Source organism: Triturus cristatus, chromosome 6, assembly GCF_964204655.1.
Source record: "Triturus cristatus chromosome 6, aTriCri1.1, whole genome shotgun sequence".
Classification (NCBI taxonomy): Eukaryota; Metazoa; Chordata; class Amphibia; order Caudata; family Salamandridae; genus Triturus; species Triturus cristatus.
Window position 1 is genome coordinate 758,076,217 of NC_140589.1, and position 24,590 is coordinate 758,100,806.

General features: G+C 44.9%; 1 protein-coding gene across 1 annotated transcript in view; it reads left to right on the forward strand.

Annotated features, from left to right (window-relative positions):
- The first annotated feature begins 19,309 nt into the window (after nucleotides 1-19,309).
- The window catches only part of MAN1A1 (mannosidase alpha class 1A member 1), a 466,871-nt gene continuing 461,590 nt past the window's right edge, over nucleotides 19,310-24,590 (forward strand). The window contains exon 1 of the mRNA XM_085611277.1: nucleotides 19,310-20,209. Within this exon, the coding sequence (XP_085467403.1) occupies nucleotides 19,709-20,209 (501 nt within the window). The 5' untranslated portion in view covers nucleotides 19,310-19,708. The remainder of the gene's footprint in view (nucleotides 20,210-24,590) is intronic.

The following is a 24,590-nucleotide window of genomic DNA, read 5'->3' on the forward strand; positions in this document are numbered from 1 at the left end:
TATAGTTAGGACCCTGTTTCCATAGGAAATCCGCAACATTCTATTTGGAATAACTTTGGCGCCGGTCGACGAATCCTCGCGAAATTTTCAAAATAGGTGGGGCGCTACGCTCCGCTCCTACCCTGAAAGTCTCGGGGGGATTCGTCAAGCAGGGGCCGAGAAAAAAGGGGGGTCCCAAAACGCGTTTTCCCCATGCATTTTTCCATAGGACGTTTAGACACAGCTACAGCCCGAACGGCTGAACAGAATTACTTGACATTTGGCAGAGAGGTAGCCATAAGGTCAAGGAAGTGCCTTTTGCAGGTCTGGTGTAAATCTGTTCAGTATTTCCTGAGAAAATAGCATTTAAAAGCATATATATATGTGGGCGGAGCCTAACCACACATCTCATCCTGAGATCTGATTGGCTGTCAGCACTTCATCCAAGAAGTGTTGGCAGCCATCTTGGGACCAATATACATGATAGCACCTCATTAAAAAGCATTGCAGTTAATAGAAGGTTTTAAGACTTTAGTTACATTATAAATCATTTGTTGATGGTACCATACTCATTTTAGGAATTGTGGTATGTTCTGAGGTGATTTCACCATGTGAAAAAGCCTTCTGCTGGGATATCATGATTGAGAGAAAAATATTTTCTCATGCTTTTACCACAGAGGTTTGGAAGGTGATCTATAGGCTAAACTGAGAGCTTATTTTCTGTAAATTCACATTATCTTTCTCAGTCATGTGAGAATGAAGTCTGACATTCTCAGTAAAACATGTACATCTAACAAGGGCAGAGACTGTCAGTTGATTCCTTTGTGTTCTACTGCAGCTTCCCAGAGTGTTCCAAAGAACTACTAGAGCGCTAACAGTCCTACTTATGATAAACGTATGGCACACCTGAAGCCATCTTGCTTGGATTAAAGTGGTAACTCTTAAAACATTTAATTTAAAAAGGAACAAAATGAGGGGGTTCATTTTTCCATAAAAAGTATGATTAGTGCTGCAGAAAGAAAAATTAGGGCACATTTTGAGTGACTTCTCAAATCCTCTTCTATTTCATTAAAAAATTCTGACATGCAGACTGAAACATGCACTTTCAATACCAGCAGCAGTTTTCCCTGGTGAGCAGTAGCTTTACTACAGTGATCTAATGAGCAAAAAGAGTGCTAACATTCTGAATTTATGGCAAATGTGTGACACATCTGAATGCCTTCTTGATGGAATCAAAGTAAAAAACTGAAAGTATTTCCTACTGAGGAGACTGCAGTAAATGAGGAAATTAGGAAACTTCATAACAAATAAGTCTCCCAAGATGGCCACCAGAGACAAAAGAGCCCAAATGTAGCCCAAATATCACCCAGATGTAGCCCAAGTATAGCCCAATGACAGAATGTCCCAGAATGTTCTTAAAAACAACTAGAGCGCTTACTGTCTTCATTATGACAAAAGTATGGCACACCTGAAGCCATCTTGATTGGAATAAACTGGTAACACTTAAAACATTTAATTTAAAAAGGAACACAATGAGGAGGTTCATTTTGCCATAGAAATTATGATTAATGCTGAAGAAAGAAAATGAGGGCACATTTTGAGTGACTTCTCAAATCCTCTTCTATTTCATTAAAAAATTCTGACATGCAGACTGAAACATGCACTTTTAATACCAGGAGCAGACTTCCATGGTGCAGTAGTTTTACTACAGTGATCTAATGAGCAACTAGAGTGCTAACATTCAGAATTTATGGCAAATGTGTGACATATCTGAATACCTTCATGATGGAATCAAAGTAAAAAACTGAAAGCATTTCCTACTGAGGAGACTGCAGTACATGAGGAAATTAGGAAACTTCATAACAAATAAATCTCCCAAGATGGCCACCGGAGACAAAAGAGCCCAAATGTAGCCCAAAATCACCCAGATGTAGCCCAAATAAAGCCCAATGACAGAAGTGTGCAAAACCCTTATTATATTGTGTTTTTGCAGTGTTATATAGTGCAGACTTGTCAGGTATTGGAGTGCTTTACATGAGCATTGGTTACATCACACAAGAACAAATTCATTTTGGTTGTAGACATGGGGAGACTAAGTGATTTGACCAGAATCACAGAATGTCGAGCTGAAGCAGAAACTTCAACCTGGTTCCCCAGTTGCAAAGTCTGCAGTTCTGGAAGTAACACCACATCCTCTCCCCTAAGTGCAACATTTAATCAAGTGGTCAACTGGATAAAAAAACATAAAGATAACAAATAATTTAAAAGTGCTTTGTCGCTATTTGAAAACTCAGAAAATATGTCCTTATTTTAGTCTTTTAGAGCACTAACCATAATTTTGATGCCAATAAGACCCTCTCATATATGTAATTTCTAAAGGAAATGCTCTAGGTATTACAGTTTTGATTACATCAAGATGATGTCAGGCGTTCCACACTTTTGTAATAAATATAGAATGTTAGCAATCTAGTTGTTCATTAGGATACTGTTGAGAGGCAGAGGCCAGGGGCACGGACTCTGAAAATTGAAGGCAGGTAGGAGGGTGCAAAGGCAACAATTTAACCACACTGAGCAGGCAGGAAGGGCCGTGGAAGCACAACAGACTATGGAGGGCAGTGGAAAGGGGGGCAGGGGCAACAAACCAACAATACAGGACTTGCAAGAGAGGCTGTTGGAGGGAAGATCTATTACGGGTCAAGGAAGCTAGGGGCGGTCCCCAGATCCCCGGGAGCCACCACAGAACTGAGCAGGAGAGTGAGTCAGGGACAAAAGGGGCACCTTAATTTGAGCCGGGGTGCCTAGGAACGCTTGCTCCAAAAATGAAGAAAACAGACATATGAGACATGGAATTGGAGGCAGAATACAATGGCAGTTTAATGAGAAGATGCAACTTCAAAGAAACCGCAGAATAGAGACATAAAGTACAAAATACAGAATCCAGATAATCATACAGCTGTCATAATATTCTCTGTATCTCAATTAATGTACTGACAGAGAGAGAGAGAAAACACATCTATAAATGCATCATGAGAAACAAGTTACACCAAGGAAAATGTTACCTAGGAACACTCACGTTTACTCTTAGAGCAAGCATTCCTGCAATTACAATACAAAATCTTTTAAATGCAAAAGTAAAGAGAACAATGGTTAAACATAACATGACATTTCATATAGGTAAAATAGAATAAGATACTTCAAGCAAAGCAGAGCAAGACATTTTAAGCAAAGGAAGACAAGAGCTCCCAGCTCTTGGGGAAAACCTGCACTGCCTGTTAACCTACATACAGACGGCGAGGTAGTCCGTCGATATCTGCGGGTGCTCCCTTTTTATATAATTTTGTGGGCTCCTTTGCACGCTACATCTACCTACGTATGCTACCCAAAAGCTTCGTCTGCAGATTTTACCAGACATTTCGTCATTTACCCACTTAATGCTGACAATGGACTGGGTGAAAAGGTCAGTCTCTCAGGCCAATCGCTTATCGTAAGTTCCATAGAGCAAGCAGAAAATAATGGGTATTGTACGGGAATTCAATATATTCATGTATAAAATCTCCTCAGTTCTCCTAACTTGACGCTCTGCGGTTGCCACTTCCTTAAAAGCGGGAAACCTGCCCAGGAAGCAAGTACCAGTCCAGGATGCAGCCTACTGTATGTCGACAGCTTCAGGGGGATGTTGAACTTTGATACCGAGCACGGAGCACTCGGGTAGGGTGGGGGCTACTAGTTTGGATCAGAAGGCCTCGCAGACCTGCCTTCAGACTGCTATACACTAAAATTGCAGAGCTATGGTCAATTTAACAAAGAGGCCTACATATTGAACAGAAGGGCCTACACAGGGGTTTTATGCTGGCTGAGTGGTAAGGATGTCTCAGGATAATTATATAGCAACACAGGACCCGCTGGTCAATTTAATACGGCCTACAAATGCAGCTGGCAGGGCAAGGACAAGGGTCTCATACTTCAGGTGTGGACAGAACGGGTCAGGGGCCCCCTGTGATACAAAATCTACCCTCCTTCAAGGCTGTGGCAATGTAATAGACCATTGTGGGCAGAAGGAAGAGGCAATGGTAGTACAACCATACATGCCAACAGACCCGATTCAGCCAGGAAACGTCCAATGTTTTTAAGCTCAAATGGGCTTTATTTGATCTGTCTCCTGTCTACAATATCCTCTTTTTCAATGTAACTCAAAGGGGAAAATCAATACCCCAGTTTTTTTTCAAAATCTCCCTCTTACCAAGTTCAAAATGTTCGCAAGTATGGTACATTGGATCATGGAAGGAAATGGGATAGGGACATGGACTTGGATAACAGAGGACAGGAGGGACATGGAGAGGTGCACCAAACTGACCCTGCAGGGCAGGCATCAGGGTTTGCAGCAGCACAATACACCACACAGGGCATGCAGGACGGGAGTGCAGCACAACAATCCATAGAAAGCAAGAGGGAGGGGACAGGACCATGCACATGGACAACAGAGAACAGAGGGGCAAGAGGCAATGGTAGCTAGCTGACCATAATGGACAGACAGGAGAGAAAGCTGCAGCATAACAGACCATAAAGGGCAGGAGGGACGGATCAGGGGCATTACAATGGAACAGACAAGCCAGGAGGGAGGGAGTAGGGCTGGGGGCAAGGGGGCAGGGCAGGAGCAGCAAGATAGCCATGGAGGTCAGGCAGGATGGGCACTAGAAGCAAGACACACCATGAAGAGCAACATTGAGACTGTGATGGCATACACACAGACCATGGAGGGAAGGTGGGAGGGGGTCAGGGGCAGCTAACTGACCACACAGGGAAGGTGGGAGGGGCCATGGCAGCACAGAAGACCATGCATGGCAAGTGGGAGGGTTAGTGGCAGCACAATGGCTATGATGGGCAAGAAGGAGGGTGGAGGGGCATGCACAAAGGACGATGGAGGATAGAAGGGAGGGTCAGGACCTGTGCACAGACAAGAAAGTTCAGGGGAAGGGACCTCACAACAGACCACACGGGGCAGGCAGGAGGAGCAGTTGCAGCACAACAGACCAGGGAGGGCAGAAGGGTGTGGCAGTACAATGGACCATGTAGGACAGGAGGAAGAGGATAGGGGCATGGCATGTGGACAGGCAGGGTGGAGGTGGCAGGGACAGGTTACAGTCATCTGACAATGCTAGGCAGGTGGGAGGGGAGTGGCAGCTCAACAGAACACTCAGAGTAGATAGGAGTGGCAGGTCCATGGGACATGGTGGGCAAAAAGGATGGAGCAGGGGCATGCACAAAGACATCGGAGGGCAGGGGGAAGACGAATAGGGGCAGCAAGCTAAGCACAGAGTTTAAGCAGGAGGTCAATGATGGGGCATAGAATTGGGCAATGGAGGGCAGGAGGAGTGGACTGGTACATCATACTAAATTGAGGGCAGTGGCAGCACATCAGTGGATTAGGCACGGTAGGGCATCAGACATGTCAGAGCTTCACTAGTGGTGTAAATACATTCCACGTGGATTCATTGCATGCATAGTCGCCTTTTAATGAATATCACGCAAATCGTCATGGTGATAGGTACGTACGGTTTGTCCAGCATGTCCTAGGTGTGTCTATAAATATATATTTTTAAAAAATAATAAAAAACAGTGACCGGCCCTGGGGATTGGGGTCAAAAAAATATAATTAGGAGACTGGCCCTGGGGGATGGGGTCATCAGGGCCAATAAATTAGAATAAGAAGGGGAACCAAACAGCCCCCATTCTTAAAAAACTAAAATAAATAAAAGACTGGCATCGTGCCGGAGGCCATGCCCCCTCCGTGCAGCACTCTGCAAACGCGCCCCCAACAGGCATCTCCAGTATGCGCCAGGGAGCTGCGCTGCAGCCAGGTGTTCTGAGGCCAAGCCCCTTTTTACACCTCTCTGCAACGCAGCTCTGTGGCGCTTACTGGAGGTACCTAGTGGTCTAGTTTGACCCTAGGGACCCTTAGGATTCAGGGGGACTTAATCTCTCAACTTAGAACAGCCACAGGGCGCGTTTACACAGTGGTGAAGGGAGGGGACGGGGCCTGAGGTGACGTGTGCAAACACGCACTATGGCACGTTTTAAATTGGGGATATAATTTCCCTTCAATACTGAGGGCCCCTGGGGGCTAACTAGCCCACCAAGTGCTTCCAGTAAGCGCCACTGAGCTGCATTGCAGAGAGGTGGTCCAGGCCGTGCCACTTTTTACACCTCTCTGCAACGCAGCTCTGTGGCACTTACTGGAGGTACCTAGTGGGCTAGTTGGACCCTAGGGACCCTCAGGATTCAAATGAACTTAATCTCCCAACTAAAAATGGACACAGGGCGTGTTTACACAGTGGTGAAGGGAGGGGACGGGGCCTGAGTTAACGTGTGCAAAAACGCCCTGTGGCCTGTTTTAAGAGGTAGTTTTAATCCCCATGCCCTATTATACACTAGGGGCTTACAGAGGAGGTCATGCTAATCACAGGGGGACCCCAACGCATAATGTTCCCTAGTGTATGTAGGTGTTTTCACTGTATTCTAAGTGTCTTTTAACATAGCACTGGCTCTAGGACTGGTTAGTCAGACTCAGTTACCACCAGTATCCGTCTGAAAAAGTTGAGGGTACAGGATGATTTTGCAACAAGGCTTCTTTCTGCTCTTCTTTTTGTTCTTTCTGCACGTTATCCTTCTTCCTGCACTTATCTTCGTATTTGAGGACTTCTGTTGCTTCTTTCTGCACTTCTTTTGTTTCTTTCTGTGCATTTTTTCTTCTTTCTTCACATGTCCTATCTCTGTAGGCATAGTTAGAAATTAGCATTTAAAAAACCTTTGAAATTCACAGAAAAAACCATAGGTTTCAGGCACGTTATAGTTAGGAATTAGCATTTAAAAAACCTCAGAAATTCACTGAAAAAACCATAGGTTTCAGGGGTGTTATAGTTAGCTGGACTTTTCACTTGTACAAAACCATTGAAATTCCCCCGTTATAGTTAGTTCAGCTAACTATAACTCGCGCGCCCGCAATGCACTGCTGATGACGTCACATATTACATCACTCATGACATGGTCAGTGACATCACTCATGACATCACTGATGACATCTCAAATGACATCACTGATGACATCACTGATGACATCATCCTTGTGATAGAGTGGCAGACCTCCTCTCACCCTAATATAACCTTTGATACACACATTCAAAAATAGAGACTAAAATTTTCAAAACAATGGACATACCAATACCAGTTACAACAACCTCTTCAGTAATTCTAAGATCCACATACACATCCACTCATTCACCAACAGTCCTATACAGTCACTCATACATGTACTCACTCATCATATGTACTCATACACCTATACATCCTGTTACAAAATGCCACTCATCCATAGAGTTACTCACACACATAGTCACTCATGCTAATAAAGAATCAAACATACATTTACTTGCATATACAGTTATACACACACCACCATACTTACTTCTACGGAAACTTACACATACTTAGTCTTTTAAACAATCACTTATAGAAACACATACTTATTCATACAGGAACTCTTTCAATCTCTCACTCTCACATATACTCACATATATACACCAATAGTCACATATACTAGTTTAAAACATATGTAGTTACTCATAAAGACACTATTGAGACAGTCATTCACTCACTAACACACCCATACACACACTCATCCACCCATACAGTCCTGCACACATGCTGTGTTCAACACATACAAACAGTGAGTCACTAATTCATGCACCTATGCACTATGTAATACCCCCCACCGAACCATGCAGACACTCAGACTGATACTCAAAAAACCAACTAATAACCTATATAGACACCCATGTAGCTACTCACCAACCCATGCAGCCACTTATACACAAAGTGAGAGACTGATACAGATATTTACATATTTAAACATTACTCACTAAGCCATGTATTCACTATGATACACTTAATCAGTCAGTTACACAATCAATTTTTCAAAAACAAATCATCCATTTAGACACTTATATACCCATTTATTCTTCCATCGACCTTGAGATATACATATATAAAACATATTTAATTTTCAGAAAAACACACATTCACTGGATGATGTCATCAGTGATGTCATCAGTGATGTCATTTGAGATGTCATCAGTGATGTCATGAGTGATGTCACTGACCATGTCATGAGTGATGTAATATGTGACGTCATCAGCAGTGCATTGCGGGCGCGCGAGTTATAGTTAGCTGAACTAACTATAACGGGGGAATTTCAATGGTTTTGTACAAGTGAAAAGTCCAGCTAACTATAACACCCCTGAAACCTATGGTTTTTTCAGTGAATATATATATATATATATATATATATATATATATATATATATATATATATATATATATATATATATATATATAAGAATATATATATATATATTCACTGAAAAAACCATAGGTTTCACACACGTTATAGTTAGGAATTGGCATTTAAAAAACCTTGCAAATTCACTTAAAACACCATAGGTTTCACACATGTTATAGTTAGCTGGACATTTCACTCGTGAAAAACCATTGAAATTCCCCCGTTATAGTTAGTGCAGGCAACCATAACTCATGCGACCGCAATCCTCTGCTGATGACGTCAGATATTACATCACTGTATTTAGACACTTATTTACCCATGTCTTCTTCCATTAATTTTTAGCTATACATATATTACAAATATTTGTTTTTCAGAAAGACACATATGTCATCAGTGATGTAATATCTGACGTCATCAGCAGAGGATTGCAGTCGCGTGAGTTATAGTTGCCTGCACTAACTATAACGGGGGAATTTCAATGGTTTTTCACGAGTGAAATGTCCAGCTAACTATAACATGTGTGAAACCTATGGTTTTTTAAGTGAATTTGCAAGGTTTTTTAAATGCTAATTCCTAACTATAACGTGTGTGAAACCTATGGTTTTTTCAGTGAATTTGTACGGTTTTTTAAATGCTAAGTTATGTATTTTTTTGGGGCGCGCACCGCGCGTGGGTGCGCTCCGCGCCCACGTTACGCAGTTCGCGGAATTTTTCCGTTTCTACCGTACGCGCACGCGACGCGTACTCCGTGATTTTTCGCAAAAAAATTAAAGGAAATTTTGGCCCTTGGGGATCCTTCTAGGACCCCCTGACAAAGGCTAGGGGGTCAGGAACTGTCCACCCTGCCCCCTTTTCACGTTCTCCACCTTTGTTTTTCAGCCCCTCAGACTGCGAGAGACAAAATGGCGGCCGACACTTCCTGGTTTCGACCGATTCGAATGTTTACTAAAATCTAACAACCAATCAGAATCGCGCTCGCGCACGGCAGCGTGCGCGTACGGTAAGTTTTACCGTACGCGCACGGTGCGCGCTTATAGATATATATATGCTTTTAAATGCTATTTTCTCAGGAAATACTGAACAGATTTACACCAGACCTGCAAAAGGCACATCCCTGACCTGAGGACTACCTCTCTGCCAAATTTCAAGTAATTCTGTTCAGCCGTTCGGGCTGTAGCTTGGACTAAAGGTCCTATGGAAAAATGCATGGGGAAAACGCGTTTTGGGACCCCCCTTTTTCTCAGCCCCCGCTTGACGAATCCCCCCGAGACTTTCAGGGAAGGAGCGGAGCGGAGCGCCCCACCTATTTTGAAAATTTCGCGAGGATTCGTCAATCGGGGCCAAAGTTATTCCAAATAGAATGTTGCGGATTTCCTATGGAAACACGATCCTAACTATAACTATCTACTGGCGACCGCCAGTAGATAATATATATTTATATATATATATATATATTCACTTAAAAAACCATAGGTTTCACACGTTATAGTTAGGTGGATATTTCTCTCGTAAAAAAACAATGAAATTCCCCCGTTTTAGTTAGTTCAGATAACTATAACTCGCGTGACCGCAATCCACTGCTGATGACGTCACATATTACATCACTCATTACATGTTCAGTGGCATCACTCATGACATCACTGATGACATCATCCTTGTGATAGAGTGGCGGCCGCGCGAGTTATAGTTATCTGAACTAACTATAACGGGGGAATTTCATTGGTTTTTTACGAGAGAAATATCCACCTAACTATAACATGTGAAACCAATGGTTTTTTAAGTGAATTTGCAAGGTTTTTTAAATGCTAATTCCTAACTATAACGTGTGTGAAACCTATGGTTTTTTCAGTGAATGTGTACGTTTTTTTAAATGCTAAGTTATGTATGTATTATTATTTTTTTATATATTTATTTTACAATAAACGACGTATTAAAATTGTATTTTTAATTTTTTTTGTTTGTTTTTTCACCGTGCGCGCACCCCCACGATTTTTTTTTTTAAAAACAATTAAAATGTTTTTTTCTGCCTTCGGGGTCCTTCAGAGGCCCCCTGACAAAGGCTAGGGGGTCAGGAACTCTCTACCCTGCCCCCTTTTCACATTCGCCACCTTCCTTTTTCACTCTCGCACTGAAAACAAACAAAACGGCGGCCGACACTTCCTGATTTCGACCAATTCGAACGTTGACTAACATGTAACCACCAATCAGAATTACGCTCGCGCACGTTAGGGTGCTCGCACGATGCGCGGCTATAGATATGTATGTGCTTTTAACTGCAATTTTCTCAGGAACTACTGAACAGATTGACTCCATATATGCAAAAGGCACATCACTGAGCTGAGGACTACCTCTCTGCCAAATTTCAAGTAATTCTGTTCAGCCGTTTGGGCTGTACCTTGGACTAAAGGTCCCTATGGAAAATTGCATGGGGAAAACGCGTTTTGGGACCCCCTTTTTTCTCAGCCCCCGCTTGACGAATCCCCCCGAGACTTTCAGGGTAGGAGCGGAGCGCCCCACCTATTTTGAAAATTTCGCGAGGATTCATCAACCGGCGCCAAAGTTATTCCAAATAGAATGTTGCGGATTTCCAATGGAAACACGGTCCTAACTATAACTATCTACTGGCGACCGCCAGTAGATAATATATATATATATATTCACTGAAAAAACCATAGGTTTCACACATGTTATAGTTAGCTGGACATTTTACTGAAAAAAAACCAATGAAATTTCCCCGTTATAGTTAGTGCAGGCAACTATAACTCACGCGACCGCAATCCTCTGCTGATGCTAATACTGTATTTAGACACTTATTTGCCCATGTCTTCTTCCATTAAATTTTAGCTATACATATATTACAAATATTTTTTTTTCATAAAGACACATATGTCATCAGCAGAGGATTGCGGTCGCGTGAGTTATAGTTGCCTGCACTAACTATAACGGGGGAATTTCATTGGTTTTTTATCAGTAAAATGTCCAGCTAACTATAACATGTGTGAAACCTATGGTTTTTTCAGTGAATTTGCAAGGTTTTTTAAATGCTAATTCCTAACTATAACGTGTGTGAAACCTATGGTTTTTTCAGTGAATTTGTACGGTTTTTTAAATGCTAAGTTACTTTACGCCATTCGTGGCGTGCGCGCCCAGTTAACGCAGTTCGTTCCGTGCGCGCACGGTGCGCTTCGCGCACCGTGCGCGCACAGTGAGCACGCGGTGCGCTTCGCGCACCCACTTTACGCAGTTAGTGCCGTGCACGCACGGTGGTCACCCGGTGCGCTGCGCGCACCGCGTGCCCACGTTACGCGGGATGGGCCATGTACGCACGATGCGCTTCGCGCACCGTGCGCACATGGAGGACATATTATGCACTTCGTTGTGAAAGGTAAACTTTCATAATTTCGGATAAAGACTGCCCATGCACAAATGGTGCCCTTCGGGCACCTTTTGCACACGGGGAGTGGATAGTGTGGATAGTTTTTTTTTTTTTAATAATTTTTACCGTACGCGTACGGTAAGCGTAATCGGCGATTTTTCGAAAAAAAATAACATTGAATTTTTGGCCTTGGGGGTTCTTTGGGGACACCTACATCAATGCTAGGTGGTTAGAAACTGAATACACTGCCCCTTTAGATTTTTTTTGCCTTTGTTTTTGCTGCCCCACTCAGAGTGCGAGAGAGAAAATGGCGGCCGCCGCTTCCTGGTTTCGACCGATTCGAATGTTTACTTAGATCTAACAGCCAATCAGAATCGCGCTCGCGCACGGCACCGTACGCGTACGGTAAGCTTACCGTAAGCGCACGGTAAGCGCACCGTAAGCTGGCTCAGATATATATATTGATTTAAATGCTATTTTCTCAGGATATACTGAACAGATTTACACCAAACCTACAAAAGGCACTTCCTTGACCTGAGGACTACCTCTCTGCCAAATTTCAAGTAACTCTGTTCAGCCGTTCGGGCTGTAGCTGTGTCTAAAGGTCCTATGGAAAAATGCATGGGAAAACGTGTTTTGGGACCCCCCTTTTTTCTCAGCCCCCGCTTGACGAATCCCCCCGAGACTTTCAGGGTAGGAGCGGAGCGTAGCGCCCCACCTATTTTGAAAATTTCGCGAGGATTCGTCGACCGGCGCCAAAGTTATTCCAAATAGAATGTTGCGGATTTCCTATGGAAACAGGGTCCTAACTATAACTATCTACTGGCGACCGCCAGTAGATAATATACATATATACATATATCCCACTCCTTTGGTTCCTGGTTACCGAGCCAATGCAGCGCTCCTCGTGGGTGCGTGACCCTGCGGCCGAACCACGCCGCTTAACATCCACCAGAAATCCCTCCGGGTTGGAAGAAGAATTGGGACGCACTCTCAGCAACCTTGTTTTGCGCTTTATTTGCTCAATTTCACTTCACGGGATACAGGCATAAGCTGATCTACGTGTTTCGGTATCACAGATACCTTGCTCACGATCGTGAGCAAGGTATCTGTGATAGTGGCGGCAGGATGAAGACTTATGGGAAGAGCAATATTGTGCGCTAAGCAGTGGTGTTAATGGCGGGAACGAGGTCGCCACCCACACAGGGAAGGTACTTAATCCATGTCACTCCCACCATGCTGTTTTCGCCTATCGGAGTGAAGCTGGCGCTACAAAGATCTGGACACCGACAACACTAGTTGTTTTAAAAGGCATCCGACGAAGGAACTTACTCCGAAATGCATTATGCCTGTTCATTAAAAATTGCCGTTTCCCTGCAAGCCTGTGTGTGTGCCCGTTCCTTCTGGTTGAGGGGACATGGTCGAGAGATTTTGGTGCATGGCCACTTAGCACCTTGGCACCCCATCCTAAAAGAAGTACAGCAGGTAAAGTGGCAACTTTGGTGACTTTCAACGTTCTTGAAAATGCTGCTGTACCGCCGCCAATCCTGCAATCAGTAACACTAGTTGCGACGGACTTTGATTGCTAATCCATGCCGGGATTTCCCGAGGTGAATGGCGGCAGGATGAAGACTTATGGGAAGAGCAATATTGTGCGCTAAGCAGTGGTGTTAATGGCGGGAACGAGGTCGCCACCCACACAGGGAAGGTACTTAATCCATGTCACTCCCACCATGCTGTTTTCGCCTATCGGAGCGAAGCTGGCGCTACAAAGATCTGGACACCGACAACACTAGTTGTTTTAAAAGGCATCCGACGAAGGAACTTACTCCGAAATGCATTATGCCTGTTCATTAAAAATTGCCGTTTCCCTGCAAGCCTGTGTGTGTGCCCGTTCCTTCTGGTTGAGGGGACATGGTCGAGAGATATATATATATATATATATATAAATAAATAAATATCCCACAGCAAAGCGGTGCAGCGCACAGCAGTCGACTTACCACTGCCTCCAACGGCGGCGGTCCGCGGCGGGACAGCAAATCCCTTCAATACTGTTTGTGTTTCGAGTGTTTGACAAGCACATGAATGCATGCACACGAACAATAAAGCTATGAATTTTTGAATGCACACTGCATGTGCCTTAACATCCCTCACGATACTGCAATCGTCGAAGTTGTGGTAGATGCTCTTGATTTTGTTGTCGAAAAAGGTGCTGAGTTTGTCTCAGTGGTCTTGTGAGGGAGGGATGTCGGTGGACTCGCTGGTGGCCGAACGCCTTGATAATGTTGAAGAGTTCTTTGCTGTTGTGAGCATGAGTGGAGATTCTGTCTTCAATCGTTTTTTTCCTCGTTTTTCTGATGAGTTGGTGGTAGGCGTTGGTGGCGGCTCTGAAGTTGTTGTGGGCTTCTGTGGATTTGGTGTTCCTTCAGGCCTTTTTGAGGGGGCGGAAGGTGCGTCAGGACTCTCGAAGTTCGGTGGTGAACCATCTAGCTTTCTTGACGTGGGTGTTGTTGTTTTTCTTGAGGGGGGCTTTGGTGTTGGCGCTGTCGGAGATCCATCTGTGCAGGGTACGGGCTGCGGTATTGGGGTCGTCGTTTTCCGCCATAGTTGGGGTGGAGTTGCTGAGTGATGAGTTTAGCTGGTCGTCGGTGATTCTGGTCCAGTTTCTTCATGGGAGCAAGTGCTGGTGTCTGTGGATGGTGGGTGTTCTGAAGGTGAAGTGGACGCATTGATGGTCAGTCCATGGGAGTTCGGTGGTGTGGCTGAAGGTGATGGAGTTTCCTGTTGTGAAGAGGGGGTCAAGGGTGTGTCCTGCTGAGTCTGTGGGTTCGATCACGATCTGACGGAGTCCAATGTTGTGGAGGTTGTCCAGGAGGGATGTGGTGCTGGGGTCCAGTTTGTTGTCGAGGTGGAAGTTGAGGTCTCCCAGTAGGGTGTAGTTGGTGGACGCGGTGGCATGCTGGGAGATGATGTCTGTGATGGAGTTGGCGAAATGTCCGCAGGGTCCAGGGGGTCGGTAGATGAGGGTTCTATGGAGGGTGGAGGTAGCGCTGGCCAGTCTCTTGAAGTGAAGGTGTTCCGTCAGGTCTGTGGGCTCGTCGGGGAGTGTGCTCAGGCAGAGGGTGGATTTGTGGACGGTGGCGATTCCTCCTCCCAGGCGGGTGGTGCGGTCCTTCCTGGAGATCTTGTATCGGTGCAATTGTCATTTTTTTTTTCTGCCCATATTTTTGTGACTGTGAAATATTGTTAACGTTAATTGATGGAGTACATTGATATATTGATTAATTGACTAAAGAAAAAATAGTTCTGTATTTACATCTATGTACACTGATGCTTATTGACACCCAGCCATACAATTTAATATTAGTTATATGTGGGACTCTGAATAATGTTTTTAATAAATGGAAAGTTTGTTTTTTCTTTATTTATGATAATGTGTGTGATTGACTTGAAGTGTGAGTATGTGGTTGTTTTATTTTGTGGTAGTATAGGGAGCTCAATATAATATTGATTTGTTTAGATGGAGGATTTGATATGAATATATACCAAATAATAAAACATTAATTAAATGTGTCTGATTCATGATTATTATTATTCATTGAGTTATACCTGTTTAAAAAGTAATGGAAAAGAGTATTGTTTTGCTGTCTGTTGATTAAATGAAAATGAAGTGTTTCTTTGAGATTATCTTGTGTTTAATTTGATGGCTATTATAACCATCAGAGAAGAAATATTGAGAGAGAGAAATGTTACTTTTGCATAATTAACTCGTTTATGAGCAAATTGTGATCTGCATCATTAAAATCACATGTACACATTTTAACATATAATTTGTAGTAGGTGACCACACTTAGCTATTATGAGCAGCATACGAGTTGACATGATGTAATGAAATAAGTTAGCCTAATATTAAAGCCATTTTGAATTTCACATTTAATCGTTTTAGGTGAAGAGGCTTGCACAATTCTGTTTGACCTGTTATGTGTTTCTTCCCATTGTAGATGCTGTGTTTTTCCAGAAGCTTTCTACTAGTTAGTGAAAGGGTATTTGCTATGTAGTAGATGACTGGTAGTGAGGTACTCATTGGAAGGAGGAGGAGATGCCAGGTAGGGAGACCTTTGGGAAGAGTTGACTTTACCCAAGATTCTGTCCAGTGTAAAAACTAAGGACATAGCCATGCTTGGGCCATTGTAATAACATGGGAAAGTGAGAATGGGAACAAGCTGAAATGTTGTAACTCGTGCTTTATGTAATTATAATACTGTGAATTCCTTAGACTAGGTGGCACATAGAACACCCAGAGACTTCCTTACAGAGATGTTTACTGACTTTGAACTTAGAAGACCCTTCTCTATTCTGCAGATCTCCACTGCTTGAGTGCAAAGACTTCATGTCCAAGCATTCCTATTCTCTCATGAAAAACCTTCCTTTGATTTTCTGAAGCTGACACATTACTTTTTTGCCCAAATTGAATGCCCTTTGAAATTTCTACTTCCTTAATTTAGATTAGGGGATTTCCTTTATGGAATATACCTGTTGCATGTTCTGTATTCTATTTGTAATTCTTGTTAATGTTGTATCTCAGCTTATTTTGAAAAGCTCAACTTGTAGACCATTGAGATCTGTAATAACAACGACTGACACTTAACTATTTAATAAACTTATGATTTGGATTAAACTAATTTGTTAATAAATCCCTTTAAATTCAATCCAATTCTATTTGTTGTTTCCTGTGGAGCGTTAGTCTTTTCTGTTTATGGAAATCAATGTAAATGATTACTACTAGACCCCTCTCCTTGACGAAGAAAAAATTCCATACAACTAGTGGCTGGGTTTGTATGATGATTGTACTCAACGTTTAAGATTTAAAAATCCCAGCTACAGCAACCTCTTGTACCATCAATTTGCAAAATTTACTAATTGCTTTTCGGTGCTTCTAAGTTTGTAGTTTAGATTCTGTTTGTGTTCTTCTTTTATGCAATGAACATGAAAGAGCAATAGCAAGACGAACTTACGCAGTTTGTTTAAAGGGCAATGGTGTGACCATATATAAAAAATGAAACATCCTCTGCTGTACTTTGAAACGATATTGCAAATTGTCTTGAAGTTCCATGACCATTATAAAGGAACTCTGCCTTGGGCTTCGTTCCTCAATATTGCCATGGAACTCCTTGGTGATATGCAATATAGTTATAATGTCCAGTGGGGTAATTTATCTCATGTTTAACAGCTGTCATATTGCATGCACTTGAGTATATTTGAACTATGGGCTTGATTACGAGTTTGAGGGTGCTGCGCCAGGTCCTCCTCGCTGCCGCACTGCCAAACCCATGGTCGGGCCGCTCGCCAGATTATGATTGTTTCTCGTGTCTGACAAGCTTTTTTTTTACTTTCCCACGGCAGTGCCTCAAAAAAATGGGCACTGCAATAGGAACGCCAAAAACAGTTCCTGCATGCCATGGACTGTAAAGTCCATGCTTTGCAGGAGCTGGTGTGCATGCACAAAGGGGGGGACATGTTGTGCCCCCCTGTGTGCATCCATATGGCCCTGGGGCACCTCTGCCATGGTTTTTATGGAGGAGGAATCGCCATGAAAACCGTGGGGGAGAGGAAACTTGTAATATGCTTCAGCCAAGCATATAACTGCCTCTACACCACCACCAGGGAACGTCAGTTCCCTGGCGGCTGCTGCTGGACAATGGTGGTCTGACCGCCCTACGTGTAATTGGGTGGTCGGGAGACTGAAACTACAACTGCACCACCCCCGCCAGACTCCTAATCAAGCCTTAGGTGTGACATGAATGCATTTCATGGTTTCAGGTATATGGTTACATATACCGATTCAACCACAGTGTATTACATCACGCATATCAAATTATGTATTTTTTTCGATTCTCCTTGTACTATCAATACAACAATTTCTGTTGTATCACTGGATGTGCTGAGTTATTGGAATTGTAGGAGTAACATGGCACGAGTTGGGGGTACTCCTGGGTGGACTGTGTCCACCCACTTTTTTCACAGGTTGAACGCCGTCCACCCTGCCAAGAATTTGGGCCCCACTGAATAATGTGCTGAACTCGTCCAAGTGTAATTTCGAAACACCGGGACACATTCAGCAGCGCCTGCACGTTGTCTGCTTTCCATCTGCAACAAGTAAAAACGTGCACGCTGGGACGGGCTTTCTTATTTAAGACTCCTGCTGAGCCCATAACAAAGGACAAATTTGAGGGTTCATCAGGCCTCCTTTTGTTCGAGTCCCTGGGCTGGGAGCAGTCAGGAGCCTCACACCTGATGCAAATGAAGCGGAGGGGAAACAAAGGCTTATACCTTGTTAGCATGTCACACATACTTAAGAGGGGCAGGTTTTCAATTTGTTCAGTCCCTATTTAGGATATATCCATGCACTGTAAGAATATCAGATGCGTTGGCCTTTTTCAGTATTTACACAAAGCAAATTGCATTTATATAGAGCTTACTTCCCCTGAGGACGCATTGAAATAATTTAACTACCACTATTTTTTCTTGTATAGCCCTACTCATTCCAATGCAGGGTGTCAGAGCACTTTACATCAACACGTGCATATTACATGTACAATAAATTATATAAGTTAGTAAATGAATGTTACATAAAACTGGGGGATTGCAAGTTGTAGAAGTCACATATCTTTCACAGCTCACTGTGCTATTATCCTCGCAATACGCTCAAACATACACATGATAGACCTGCTAAACATATATGTGAGGGCTTTAGAGCTGATGTCACTTCTTGTGATGCCACTTCCTGTAAAGGCATGGCTTGTGATGGCACTTTCTATTATGTCAATTCCTGTGTTGCCATGTGTGATGTCATGCGCCGTGATATTGTGCGCTGTGATGTCATGCGCCATGATACTGCGCGCCATGATGTTGCGTGTCGTGATGTCGCTTGCCATGATGTCACTTGCATACTGCCTACCTAGGTTAGTCCCCCCACTTCCTTTTTTAGGACTTGTGCCCTGAGGAGCAACAAGCCTTCGGTAACGACACATTACATCTGAAAGAGGAAATCTGACCATTCACTTGCTCTGGAACTAAGGTTCTTTTGAGGGAAGCAACTGACAAGAAATATGAGTTTCTTCTTTCCAAAAAAGGAAACATTTACATGCTTTAAGCTTTTACCAAAGTGGTCTGTCACTCAGACTTAGCACCTCAGTGTATATGAGTTGTTGGGACATTTTGGAGACTAACAGCAAGAAACCACCTAGGATATTTGCTTTTAATTAAAGAGAGCTCACTGCTGGTCGGGACAATGGGAAAAGCTGTAGTGACAGAATTGTAAATCAAATTGGGTGATATATGCTTAAAGCCTGGTTGTTTCACTCCCGTTATTTAAGGTTATTTTAGGTTGTATACGCGCGAGCGTGTGATGCGCGTGGGGCTCGAGCCACCCTTCCTTTGGCCACGTGGGTCCCGCGGCCGTTGGCGTCTTGTTATTGTTAAGGGTCTAAGCTTCAACTCTCCCAGACCATTGCTCTCAGCTCCGCCTCTTTCGCTCAGTCCAGCCCCTTTTCGCTGTCACTTTTACCTCAAGTTCCGCCTACTCGCTTCACGCCTACTCCGTCCCGGGACAGGCTCCACACCTTAGCCCTCCGGCAGCCCTGCTGGCCCTGCCCACAGTCTCCCACACCTGAGCACGAGGGTCACCGCACAGCCATTGGTCGGCGGCTCCGTTCCAGCGACCCGCCCTCGCTTTAGGGATCGGCTCTCGGCGCGCGCGGCTGCCAGTACTGGGGCAGAGGCTGCGGTGAGAGCGCTCCCTGCTGAGGTGTCGAATGCGCAGGCGCGAGCTCTGCAAAGGGGCACGAGCGGGCACCAGGCGGCAGCAACTTCCCTAGAGAAGAGAGAGCAGCGGGCAGAGGCAGCTCGGCTGCAGCAACAGGTCCCCCGTTATCGTGGTCTGGTGGAGGGCCGCCCGGATCGAGGTGCCTGTTCTCATCCGAGGGAGCCCGGGCGGCGGGTGCGGGCCACTTGGGGACCATGCCGGGCCCCGCGTTGCTGCCCCCGCCGCTGGGGGGCTCCCCCGGGCTGAGGAAGCCTACGGGCGCTTTCCGCCTGAGCGAAAAGTTCGCGCTATTGCTGGTGTTCAGCGCCTTCGCGACACTCTGCTTCGGAGCGCTTTTCTTTCTGCCGGACTCTTCCAAGCTGTGGAGCGGGGTCTTCTTCCAGCGTGCCCCGGAGCCTGGCGCCCCGCCGCCTCCTCCCCCTACTGTCGTGGGAGACCTGGAGGAGCGGCTGGCCCGTATCCGAGAGGAGCACGCCCGAGCGCTGAGGGAGGCACAGGATACACTGCAGCGGGCCCCCGCCGACATTCAGTCAGACATCCGTCGCGACAAGGAGCGGCTGGCCGCCGGCGTGGGAGAGCTGGAGATGGTGGATCATGAGCCCCCTAAGGGGATCGTCTTTAAACCGCCCGTGGGGGCTGCCGGGGGAGAGCCGGCCGATCCCGGAGTGCGGGACAAGAGGAACAAAGTGCGGGAGGTGAGTGACCTGGAACATCACCTGGGGCTGATCATTGGGCGAGCGACAGTTCTGGTCAGCTAATCTTCGATCCTAATCTTACACTCCTCCTTAGTCTCACAGGACCTTTGCACTTGTAAGCAACCTACAACTGTCTCTCCCAAGAGTCGTGGAAGTGCAATGAAAGTTCAGCATGCCCAAGCCCCTCGCCCTCGAGAGCTTTTCTCTTTGCCTACTCTTACTGTGCCTCCTTTGTAGTCTTCAGTTCGCCACGCCGTTGCCCCCTTCCCTCTTTAGTTTTTAAATCTGGCTGCCTGGTACAGGGCCGTTTGGGGAGACCCCTCTTAATTGTAAACCACAGGGTAACCTCGATTATGCAAACATGTGAGCATCCTGAAAACAGGAAATGGAGACGAGGAGGACCAAGCAGCCTATACCCCTCCAGTACATAAATCATATATCACATGCTAGTAGGATGCCTATCAAGTAAAGCAAATGTGTGGAGATGCGCCGTTCTGCATTCATTGTGAATACATGACGGGGGCATCCCCATACATCTGATTTACTTGATAGGCACCCTACTCGCAATGTATAAACGAACATGTGTGCATCCAACAAATGCAGTTTGCAGATGCGCTTTGCGAGTGCTATATTGTGACAAGGAGAGCAACGTAAGTTAATCGGTTATTATTTAGCTTAATTGTAAATGACTCCTTCTGAATGGCTTGTGTGATGCATGTGGGCTACCAAGCACACATGATAGTGAGCTCTTGTCACACGTGTGTTGTGGGGCAGCCGCTCTTATACGCTTTCATATCTAACCCTCGCACAAGCAGCCCATCCTCTGCATTCCCAGACTGCTCTTATGTCCCATCATACCAGCCGTTCGACCACCGTTATCTGCGGAGTCCCGGCTTCCCGCAACACTTACTGTCCTGTGTTGCTCTTGGTTACATTAAAAGCCTGTTCCCTACCGCTTCCAGTCTTTTGAGCTGCCAAGAAAGACGTGATCCTTTCATATGCTTATGCGCATGGGGTGCTCATATCCGTCAATTGCACGTTTCCTGTGTTTACCACAGGCTGTGCCACTGCAGGGGAAGGGGTGGCAAGTACTACTTCATCATGATGCCTGCACGAAACTAGAAGGCAGGCCTATCTTTGTGTGGCTGCCTGCAGTATGCTCTTGTTCTATTATCACTTTCTGCGGTGCCTGGGTCCCAGCACCACCATTTCAACTCGCATGACTTTACCACGTCTAGGCGTGTATTGATGTTGTGCTATTAGTCTTGCTTCCCATCAAACATTTTGTTTCTGCTTTGGTGGCAGGGCTTAAACCTGCTTTGAATTTGCCGACTACCAAGCTGGAGCAGTGACCTTCAGCAGCGGTGAAAACGGGTCCACTGTTGGTGGCATGTCCACATGCCTGCGCCTACCCACCTAGGCACTTTCGTAGTCTATTGTAAAGCCAGGTTAAATGTGATTTGAGGTTGGTTTAATCAGCGTGTGCATAGTATGAATGGAGGCTTGAACGTGTACCGGTGCTGGTGAATTCCATGAGTTAGCATGGCTGCCCTGGGCACAGTTGGCTTTCCAGAGAACTAGGAGAGTTCGTGAGTGTTCCTGAAAGCCGGCTGGGTTGTCTCCTGTGAGGAGCCTTTCGTGGGAGACCTGGGCTCTTAATCTTTATTTAAGTACAACGAAGGGGCGGTCCATTGGCATTGAATATCCCACATTTCCCTTTTCGGAAGTGACGTCCATCTAGGGCTTGGGATAGACTACTAATGTGGCGATATATGTATTTGCAAAATCCTTCCACAGCCGCATTTGTTGAAATACGACACCACATACAACGCTCGTAATTCTTGATCTGACAGCCAGAAACTACTTATTTCAGCTGCAAGATCGCTAATTAGAGCCATGCCCTCACGAACACCGGAGGGTCCCAGGCTCTGGTCGTAACCCGTTTTTTGTTCAAAAGCTGTCTTCACAAGCCTTTACCATGTGCACACGGTCTACATTCCGTTGCCAGATCTGAAACGTTGACAGCGTCAGGGGTTACCTAACACCAATCGTTATGCACAACTACTATTTTCTTTTATTTATCGCCTCATATAGCAGTCCTGCCGTTTCTATACGCTGTAAGTCATGTTACTGTTAACCAACTTAATAGTAATCGACTCCGTGTTGACTGAAGGAGAATGGCAGGATTCGAACTCACGACTTGCACGGTGCACCACATGCTTCAGAGCGGGCATTCCCCCTCACTGAACATCCCAGAGAGGTTACGGACCGGTAAACCGTTTGCAACAAACCCTCCCACTGGTGTTAATCAAACTGCTGTCGTTTGTAGATAGGACAGAGGCGGTGAACTGAACCCACTGAGGTGTCCGGTTCAGTGTGTTGCCCAGCTATCATGAGCAGAAGTTGTTGGTACTCTGGTCGGTGCAGTGATTCTCTTGCGCCGCCCCCCCGCCCCTCTCGCCCCTCACTCCCCATCTGAGTGACGGGGTTAACGAGCTCCGAGTCAGGCTGAATGCAAGTGCTGAACAGGATGTTGTGCAGCCGGTTGCTCGGGACGTTTCCTCGGATTCTACCTTTTGTTTATGATTCAGCTGAGCTGAGATTTTCCAGAAGTGTCTCCTACCTTAGGAGCTCTCTGGGTTGCTGACCATCCCGATCAAAACACCATTAGAGTTCTGTCAATGCTTAGAGTTCTGTCAGCTGGATTTATTTGCAGTTCGTTTTTTGTTTCTTGAATAACATTTTATTTAGTATTTCTTATGTTAATGTGGCATTTGATTCAGGTTAGTAAAATCATATGCAGGTTTACACGTATTTTCATAATTGCGTTGGGGCTTGTCAGTGAGTGGCACTTGTGTTAAGCTCTGGACACTGAACAGTGCGTAGGTTAAAGAAACCTGCTTTAGTATAACGCTGCTACATTGGTATAGAAAGACAGCAAGTACATGTACTTCCGTTCACTGTGATGAATGTGCCTCGCATCCCACTAATCGCGTGTTTGTGTCTACCTCATGCAATGTCTGCCCCATCCATATTTCCATAAACTTGCGGTGTGTCGTCGTTTTTCTGGCGCGCCCCGTTGGTACATGGGCGCAGCCTGCGGCTGTGATCTGGCTCATAGTACTTTGCTGACAGTTACCAAATGCATGCAGCCCCGTCCCTGCCCACCGGGCCCGCACCCAGAAGTGACACTGAGTGTCTGTGCGTGAACCTAGAGTGGCTTAGTTTTGAGGAGCGTGCCTTGAGCATATGCCAAGCTGGCTTGCTGGACCTGAAGGAATCCTTGTAAACATGAACCCTTTTCACCGAATTTAGACAATAATATTACTGTGTATATATGTATATAATCTTCACTTGTTGGCCCCTGATTGTTAGTGACTTTAAATACGTTATGAGTTGTGCCCGTGTGCTGCTAATAAGTTGAACACTTAATCTCTTTCCCACAAGCCTTCCTGAAACTCCCAAGATCGCTCAACTGCAACACTCCAGATCACACCTCCCTTGTTTGTCCAAATAAAAATATCCTCAAGCCAGTGTATTTCTACTTTATTCGCCCTCCCTTTTCCTTGTTTTGAATCTCCCAAGGGAACAACAATTTAGTGTTATTATTCTCCTTGTTTTGAAACTCCAAAGGGAACAACAATCGAGTTTTATTGGGGCATTCCTTGCTAACCTCTGCTACTGCTCTGTGGCTTTTTAAGGAAATGGTGTTTTAACAGTTACACGAGGCAGACCAGTTGTGGGGCTGTTATTGTACATAACGTGATGTATTACAGGCTCTGGATGGCAAAACCTGACTTGACCTGAAAAAGACACCATGACTTTTGGAAGTTAAGTATGTCTGATAGCCGATCCGTTTTATTCCTGGTTGCTTGAAATGTAATGCTCCTAATTTTTCTAAACTGATGTGTGTATCACTTATGTACTTTGCACAGATTAAGCTGTCGTATGTGTGCCTTGCCTGCACTTTTAGAGTAATAAAAGGCTAACTAGTTTGCATGTGAGATGCACGTGCAGATCTTAGGAGGGGGTCCTAGATACTGTAGAACATTTGAGTTGGTGCTTGATCATCAGCTTTGAGGAATCTAACCAAAGTTTAGTTTAATCCCCTAATAAAAATGATACATTTTGGGGGAGTGAAGTTTATTAGAATTTGCCTGTTGTACGCAGGCAGCTTTTAGAGCACAATATTCCTATTGAATTTGTTTCTGCTACAGTAAAAATGTGTATTATTTTGTTTAGCACGAGTAGAGACAGCCAAGACCCCGTTAGTCCAGTGTTTGTTTCAGGATCCAGATTACGGCCCATATCAGTGGCTGAAAGATGTAACTCCAGATAATCGTTGGAAAATGACCATGAAGGCAGATGGGATTAGCAGTGA